Genomic DNA, 9,129 nt, shown 5'->3' on the forward strand with positions numbered 1-9,129 from the left:
CACCCCCCCCCACCCACACCCGGGGATGACTCCCGGTTCTCAGGTGAAGCTCTGCGACTTTGGTTTTGCGCGCATCATCGGGGAGAAGTCGTTCCGCCGATCGGTGGTGGGGACGCCGGCCTACCTCGCACCCGAGGTGCTGCTGAACAAGGGCTACAACCGCTCGCTGGACATGTGGTCCGTCGGGGTGATTATGTACGTCAGCCTCAGCGGCACCTTCCCCTTCAACGAGGATGAAGACATCAACGACCAGATTCAGAACGCTGCCTTCATGTATCCCCCCAACCCCTGGAGGGAGATCTCGCGTGAAGGTATGTTACCGTCTCTGTATCAGACCCGCTGTTTTCCTGAGCGACACACACTCAGTGCAGGAGGAGCGTGGCAGGTCAGGCAGCATCTATGGAGAGGTGACATTTCGGGCCTGAATCGCTGCCGTCCTGGCTAACATCAAGCATCAAGATATAGATTCCAGTTTATTTATCATGGGTCCATTGAAATGTATGGTGAAATATATTGTTAGAATTCTAACGTTTTTCTTCTCATTCATTCTTTGGGATGTTTTTTTCCCTGTTTCGTGGCTGTCCGTGGAGAGTAAGAATTTCAGGTTGTACACTCTGATATTAAGTAGAACATTGAACCTGGGGCAGCCGCACGTTCTGATGCCACCATAGCGTGCTCACAACGCTCGTTAGAACAAGCCGTGGACTTTCTCCACCATTTTGTTTGTGTAGCTCTGCGGAATCTCTTAAGTTTCAGATTTCCTGCCCTTTTCGTTCCCTTTTCCAGCGGAGGGTTTTTTTTTTGCCTGTGATGGCAGAATTACAACTTTACTGAAGTAGCCCACGGCACACACGATCTACAGTCAGCAAGCTCGAATGAAAACGCAGTCATCCCTATTAACAGGTGTAAAGCTGAGACTGTAAGAGGCCCTGGTGAAGCCTGTGACCAGTTTTGGGCCCCTTCTCTAAGGAAGGACCTGCTGACTTTGGAGAGGATTCAGAGGGGATTCTCGAGAATGAAAAGATTATCACGGGAACAGCGATTGAAGGCTCTGGGCCTACACACTGGAGTTTAGATGAATGAGGGGGGAGTCTCATTGAAACCTATTGAATATTGAAATGCCTCCATAGAGTGGATGTGAAGAGGGTGCTTCCTTTGCTAGGGCAGTCCAGGACCAGAGATCACGGCCTCAAAATAGAGGGACGTCCACTTAGAACAGAGATGAGGAGGAATTTCTCTAGCCTCAGGGTAGTGAGTCTGCGGACAGGCCAGATCACTGGGTGCAACTAAGGCGGACGTTGATAGGTTCTTGATTAGTTAAGGTGTGAAAGGTTGTGGGAGAAGGCAGGAGAATGAGGCTGGGAGGGAAATGGATCAGACATGATGAAATGGCGGAGCAGACTTGCTAGTCCAAATGGCTAAATTCTGCTCCTATGTCTAATGCTCTTATGGAATATACTCGCGCCCTTGAAGTCTCCACTGATCTTTGAAATCTCTCATTGTATCCATGGATTCTGTGTTGCCCCTTCTGCAGGGGCACAGGCATAACCCCAGTTCAGGGTAGGCAATTAGCTTGGACAGAGCCCTCAGCTGGCCACAACCTGGACCCATGAATTGGCAGCTTGGTCTCCAGTGGCAAATCAACCAGACATTCCCCTGAGTGACTTCAACCTCCCAGTCTGCACTGTCCTGTGATGGGGCAGTGTAGAGGGAGTTTCACTCTGTATCTAACCCGTGCTGTCCCTGTCCTGGGAGTGTGTGATGGGACAGTGTAGAGGGAGCTTCACTCTGTATCTAACCCGTGCTGTCCCTGTCCTGGGAGTGTGTGATGGGACAGTGTAGAGGGAGTTTCACTCTGTATCTAACCTGTGCTGTCCCTGTCCTGGGAGTGTGTGATGGGACAGTGTAGAGGGAAATTCACTCTGTATCTAACCCGTGCTGTCCCTGTCCTGGGAGTGAGTGATGGGACAGTGTAGAGGGAGCTTCACTCTGAATCTAACCCGTGCTGTCCCTGTCCTGGGGAGTGTGTGATGGGACAGTGTAGAGCGAGCTTCCCTCTGTATCTAAACTGTGCTGTCCCTGTCCTGGGAGTGTGTGATGGGACAGTGTAGAGGGAGCTTCACTCTGTATCTAACCCGTGCTGTCCCTGTCCTGGGAGTGTGTGATGGGACAGTGTAGAGGGAGCTTCACTCTGTATCTAACCCGTGCTGTCCCTGTCCTGGGAGTGTGTGATGGGACAGTGTAGAGGGAGCTTCACTCTGTATCTAACCCGTGCTGTCCCTGTCCTGGGAGTGCGTGATGGGACAGTGTAGAGGGAGATTCACTCTGTATCTAACCCGTGCTGTCCCTGTCCTGGGAGTGTGTGATGGGACAGTGTAGAGGGAGCTTCACTCTGTATCTAACCCGTGCTGTCCCTGTCCTGGGAGTGTGTGATGGGACAGTGTAGAGGGAGCTTCACTCTGTATCTAACCTGTACTGTTTGTGCTTTGACAGGGTGATCAGACAGTACTAAGGAGATTTTACTCTTGTACAGCACTTAGCAAAACCCTGGGGCACAATATATATCACTAGGGTGCCTAAGACTTTTGCACAGTCCTGTATTTGTCAACGTGGAGCGGAGAGTGAGTTTGTAAACCTGGCAGGAGCAAAGGATATTGGGAATGACGAGGGTGGAGCACCGTGGGAGGGGTGTGGGACCGGTGGCAGAGAAGGAGTGTCAGGGATGGGGGGGTCGTGTGGGTGCAGACACACCCAGCCCTGAGACACCAGGCAAGGTCATTTGATTCCAAACAATTGGTTTATTGATCATTACAGAATGTCTCTCCGGTGCTTCCCTCTCCCTTCCCCTTTTCCAACCATGATTCCCCTCTCCCTGCCCCCTTCCCACTCTCAGTCCACAATAGAGACCCAGATCAGAATCAGGTTTATCATCACTCACATCTGTCATGAAATTTGTTTTTTTTTTGTGGCAGCAGTACAGTGCAAAACATAAAATTACATAAAAGGTAAGCCTAGGAGTATACAGTACAAGCCTAGGAGATTTGCACAGCACTGTACCAACCACAACTGTTCCTGTCCTGGGAACATTCCCAGCACCCCTTCAGACTTTTCTGCCCTGTCGTGATCTGTTCTGTCCTTCAGGCATCGACCTCATCAACAACCTGCTGCAAGTGAAGATGAGGAAACGATACAGTGTGGACAAGTCGTTGAGCCACCCTTTCCTGCAGGTAACGTGCTGGACGGATTGGCTGGGAACCTGTCAAGCCGGTGGTAAGACTGAGCCCGGGAGCAGTGGGTTCAACGCTGCCCTGCTGGGCTTGGGCCCATCGCCTCCGCTGCCACTTTGCGGCCAAGCACCCCGGGAACCTCTCCCCGCGCCTCCCATCTCCCGTCCAATGCTTTTCGAAGCGCCTGGTCGATGCCGGTGTGATTCTCTCACCGGCCCCTGGCTGACAAAGCCTGTCGATGCTGCACTCTTACCAGAGTGAGGTTTGGGAGTGTGTGCACGGGTCATGAAAGCTTGGAGAGTTGTGGCCAAAGTGGGATGACCTTAGATGGGACATCCTCTCAGTAGAAGATGCAAAACCTGGAAAGTCAAGTCACTTTTATTGTCAATTTGACCATAACTGCTGGTACAGTACACAGTAACAACGAGACAACGTTTTTCAGGACCATGGTGTTACATGAAACAGTACAAAAAGTAGACTGAACTACATAAAAAACAGCACAGAAAAAAAACTACACTAGACTACTGACCTACCCAGGACTGCGTAAAGTGCACAAAACAGTGCAGGCATTACAATAAATAATAAACAGGACAATAGGGCAGTAAGGTGTCAGTCCAGGCTCTGGGTATTGAGGAGTCTGATAGCTTGGGGGAAGAAACTGTTGCATAGTCTGGTCGTTAGAGCCCAAATGCTTCGGAGCCTTTCCCCAGACGGCAGGAGGGAGAAGAGTTTGTCTGAGGGCATGTACTACCAGGCTAAAGGAGAGTTTCTTCCCCACCATGTGCGTTAACATGCGTTCTTGACCTCACAATATATCTAGCTGTGACCTTATCACCTGATTTAATCAGAGCCTAGTTATTAAGCCTAATTAATAACAATTATTAACCTACCAACCGGTATGTCTTTGGGCTGTGGGAGGAAACCGGAGCACCCGGAGGAAACCCACGCGGTCACGGGGAGAACGTACAGACTCCTCACAGGCAGTGGCGGGAATGGAACCTGGGTCGCCGGCATGGTACAGTGCTGTGCCAACCACTATGCCACGTGGCGTCCCATATCTGTATGAGTGGTATGCAAGACAAGCTTTTCACTGTAGCTCAGCACGGGCGACCCGAGTTCAATTCCCGCCACTGCCTGTGAGGAGTTTGTACATTCTCCCCGTGACCGCGTGGGTTTCCTCCGGGTGCTCCGGTTTCAAAGGCGCACCGCTGGTAGGTTAATGTCCCATGATAGGGTCAGGTTAAATTGGGGGTTGCTGGGCAGCGTGGCTCAAAGTGCCAGAAGGGCTTATTCCGCTCTGTAAGTAAATCAATCAATCCGATTTCCATCACAGCAATGGGTGCTCACTCACTACAACGTCATTAGTCAAGTTCCTGAAACTTTGGTCTGTCACTTCCGCATTCTGTGAATCTTTGCAATTCCCTGTTACCACATTAGCACAATCCACATCCTTAGTTATTAGCCAAACATGTACTTACTTTAGAAATTACCTAGGGTTACCACAGCCCTCTATTTTTCTAAGCTCCATGTACCCATCCAGGAGTCTCTTAAAGACCCTATCGTATCCACCTCCACCACCGTCGCCGGCAGCCCATTCCACACACTCACCACTCTGAGTAAAAAAACTTACCCCTGAAAGTAGGTACAGAGGGAAGTCAGGGGTAAGTTTTTTACTCAGAGTGGTGAGTGTGTGGAATGGGCTGCCGGCGACGGTGGTGGAGGTGGATACGATAGGGTCTTTAAGAGACTCCTGGATGGGTACATGGAGCTTAGAAAAATAGAGGGCTATGGGTAACCCTAGGTAGTTCTAAGGTAAGGACATGTTTGGCACAACTTTGTGGGCCGAAAGGCCTGTATTTTGTGGTAGGTTTTCTATGTTTCTATCATCTCTGTACCTATTTCCAAGCACCTTTAAACTGTGCCCTCTCATGCTAGCCATTTCAGCCCTGGAAAAAAGCCTCTGACTATCCACACGATCAATGTCCCTCATCTTATACACCTCTATCAGGTCACCTCTCATCGTCGCTCCAAGGAGAAAAGGCCGAGTTCACTCAACCTATTCTCATAAGGCATGCTCCCCAATCCAGGCAACATCCATGTAAATCTCTGCACCCTTTCTATGGTTTCCACATCCTTCCTGTAGTGAGGCGACCAGAACTGAGCACAATACTCCAAGTGGGACACGGACACACACACACACACACACACTCACTCACTCTTCACTACCTCCCTTGAATTATGGTGAGTCCAGTATGGTCACTGTGCTGACCAGGGTCCTATATAGCTGTAACCGTTTAACACCTCGCCTCGTTGGAGCCTCTGAGGGGCACGGTAGTGCAGTCTGAGGAGGCTTCGGGATGTGGAGGAAGCCGGAGTAGGAGGAATTTCTTCAGCCAGAGGGTGCTGAATCTGTGGAATTCATTGGCACAGATGGCCAAGTTACTGGCTGTATTTAAGCAGAGGTTGATAGGTTCTTGATTAGAAAGGGTGTTAAAGGCTGTGGAGAGAAGGCAGGAGAATGGGCTTGAGGAGGATAATAACGATAGAATGGCAGAGCAGACTCGATGGGCTGAACAGCCTAATTCTGCTCCTCCTGAATGTCTTATGGAGCACCCAGACGAAACCCACATTGTCACGGGAGGGAACATACAAGCTCCTTACAAACATTGGTGGGAATTGAACCTGGGTCTCTGGTGCTGTAAAGCGTTATGCTGACCGCTGTGTTACCGTGCCAACCAATATTATATTACCTGGTGGAAGAAGCTGTCCCGGAGCCTGTTGGTCCTGGCTTTTATGCTGCGGTACCGTTTCCCGGATGGTAACAGCTGGAACAGTTTGTGGTCGGGGTGACTCGGGTCCCCAATGATCCTTTGGGCCCTTTTTACACACCTGTCTTTGTAAATGTCCTGAGTAGTGGGAAGTTCACATCTACAAATGCATTGGGCTGTCCGTACCACTCTCTGCAGAGTCCTGTCATTGAGGGAAGTACATTTCAGGATGCTCTCAATCGTGCCACTGTAGAAAGTTCTTAGGATCTGGGGGCCCATACCAAACTTCCTCATCCATCTGAGGCGCCTTTTTCACCGCACGGCCGGTGTGTACAGACCACGTGAGGTCCTCAGTGATGTGGATGTCGAGGAATTTAAAGCTGTTCACCCTCTCAACCCCAGATCCATTGATGTCAATAGGGGTTAGCCCTTCTCTATTCCTCCTGTAGTCCTCTATTCCTCCTTTGTTCTTGCGACATTGAGGGAGAGGTTGTTTTCTGCTCAAATGCTGTGGTGCCATCGAAACAAGTTATAACCTTTTGCAACACTATGCTGTCATGCTGCCTGAATCTCGGTTTCCGTGTATCTTGGTACACGTAACGATGGTAATCTCGCTGGTGACTGGCCATCTTTTCCGATCTCTGACAACTCTCTCTCTCCCCACCCAGGACCACCAGACCTGGCTGGATCTGCGAGAGCTCGAGTGCAAAATGGGCGAGAGGTACCTGACCCACGAGAGCGATGACCTGCGCTGGGAGACGTTCGCCCTGAGCCGCTCGCTGCAGTACCAGCCCCACAAGGCCAGCCGGCTGCCGCCTGCGGGCAGCTGGAGGGAGGATGACGGCCAGGGGCTCAGTGAGAGGGTCAGCATCTTATAGACTGTGACGACCGCTTGACCATCTGTGAAATGCCCCCTCATCCCACACCCCCTCCGCCCTCCACTCCGCCCCCGAGAAATCGGCCGCAGATCGGAGACGGCACCGAGGCTCGATGATCAAAGAATCTGCCTCCTGACCGGGCAACTCTTGGACCTAGATTTGAGCTGATCTGTCTGTTCCCAAGTAGGCGAGAATGTACAGACACAAACACAGGATTCCTGAAGCAGGCGGTCACCCATGGCTGTGGAAATCTGACCTTCTCTGTCCCCCACCTCATGCGGACATGACCTCTCCCAGGAGATCTGTTACAGAACCATGCTTTCTCAGAGAGTGGCCATAAGCTATTTGGTTGTGTCGTATTTTTACGTAAATTGTGGTTAGTGCAAGCAAAAACCCCTCCTTCCTCGTTCCTCGCACCGTGACTCCTGGCCAACACGAGCCTCAATCCAAACAGTGCTCCTCGAGGACACTCTGCACCACCACCGAGTTCCAGCCCCACGTCACTCCCTCCCCCAGCAGGGCTCGGTGGGTTGCAGCCAACTTGCACGATGGCACTCTTTTTTTTTTAAGCACCCCGCGTTCTTCTCCCCTCCCTACCCGTTCTGCCGGAAAGCTCGAATGACGGTGAAGTTGCGGTGCAGCCCCCATTCCGACCCAAACTCTCACTGGCCTTTGAGCCTTTCTGTGCCCGAGGGAAGGAAGGGTAGTTCATTGGGCGGTGTAGAGAGGGACGGGGGAGTTCCTCGGTCACGTACAACCTCCCAAAATATGATTTGAATGGGATTGAGAGGCCGTGTGGGAGGGACATTCTTAGTAAACGGTAGATCTTACAGTACAAGACACATGTAGACTACAGCTGCCTTAGGAACTCCACAACCACAAAGGGAGAGCATTCCCACTGTTTCCTGATAGTTTTCTATATTTATATCACATTGTACAAACCTGAGACATGAAAGCAAACTGAGATTTTCATTGCCGCCACTAGGGTTCAGTGGTTATTGACCTGCGATGGAAGGTGGGGGCCCCACCGCTGGGGGGAGTTTGTTCGTGTTTTTTAAAATGTATTTGTGAAGGGGGTGGCCGGCGACAGCATTGCACGACCACTTGTGCAGACAAAGCCCGTCGACACTGCGTGCTCACTAGCAGAGACGGTAGAGGCGGGTACGGTGGTGTTTTGGATGGACGTGGATAGAGGAGGCTTGGAGAGAGATTCCAGTACAGGCCCTTCAGCCCACAATGTTGTTCTGTGATCTCCAACCCTTCCTTCCCACATAGCCCTCCATTTTGACATTATCCATGTGCCACTCCCCTTCCTCCCCAGGCACAGTGGCACGAGCTCCCAAGGGGTGAGATTGGTTTGGGAAAAGGGTCATTGGAGAGCAGGAGGGGGGAATCCCGGGAGATTTTCCACAATCCACTCCAAAACATTGGCAGGGGAAGGGTAACAAAAACCTGCTGGTGGCACCTTCATTAGTAGACTTGTTACTGCCGTGTGTGCGTGTGTCTCTGACGGTCTATCTGTGTCTGTGCTTATGTCCGTGAACAAACGTGTGTATCCGTGAGCAAGTGTGTGTGTGTGTGTTTGGGAGTGAATATGTATTTCCATGGGAGAATGTGGTGACTGTGTGAGTGTGTGTGAAGATCTGCTCATTCCAGCCTCTGTATCTCAGTCTCTGGACATCTTTCAGCTTCGTTTTATTTGTAAAAAACATACTTCGACCTGTTCAATAAAGATGAGTTTGGAACACACCCATCCTTGTTTGTCAAATTTTCTGTCGTACTCCAGTGGCAGCCGTCACGTGGTTCCGCCAGCTGAAGAATTCTGGCTGCGGCACTTCAGAACCAGGGTTACTGTCACCAGCAAGTGTCGTGAAATTTGGTAACTTAGCAGCAGCAGCACAATGCAATATATAAGATTATAATGCCTATTAAAACTGAATTATGGTAGGTAGGCCTCCGCTAGTCTCGATAGACCACGGATTTGCACCTTGGAAAGTTTCCAGGGCGCAGGCCTGGGCAGGGTCTTTTTTTATGGGAGACCAGCAGTTGCCCAAGCTGCAAGTCTCCCGTCTCCACGCCACCGATGTTGTCCAAGGAAAGTGCACTAGGACCCATACAGCTTGGCACCGGTGTTGTCGCAGAGCAACGTGTGGTTAAGCATCTTGCTCAAGGACACACACGCAGCCTCAGCAAAGGCTCGAACTAGAGACCTTCAGATCACTAGACCGATGCCTTATCCACCTGGCCACACGCCAA

At 51.0% G+C, this 9,129-nt stretch overlaps 1 protein-coding gene across 1 annotated transcript in view; it reads left to right on the forward strand.

The window, feature by feature from the left end:
* prkd2 (protein kinase D2) overlaps window positions 1–8,622 on the forward strand; it is a 131,008-nt gene extending 122,386 nt beyond the window's left edge. Inside the window, exons 16-18 of the mRNA XM_059950948.1 lie at window positions 44–311; window positions 3,142–3,227; window positions 6,664–8,622. Coding sequence (XP_059806931.1) covers window positions 44–311; window positions 3,142–3,227; window positions 6,664–6,873 — 564 coding nt within the window. The 3' untranslated portion in view covers window positions 6,874–8,622. The remainder of the gene's footprint in view (window positions 1–43; window positions 312–3,141; window positions 3,228–6,663) is intronic.
* Window positions 8,623–9,129: the final 507 nt, after the last annotated feature.

Source organism: Hypanus sabinus, chromosome 26 (assembly GCF_030144855.1).
Source record: "Hypanus sabinus isolate sHypSab1 chromosome 26, sHypSab1.hap1, whole genome shotgun sequence".
NCBI classification, from domain to species: Eukaryota; Metazoa; Chordata; class Chondrichthyes; order Myliobatiformes; family Dasyatidae; genus Hypanus; species Hypanus sabinus.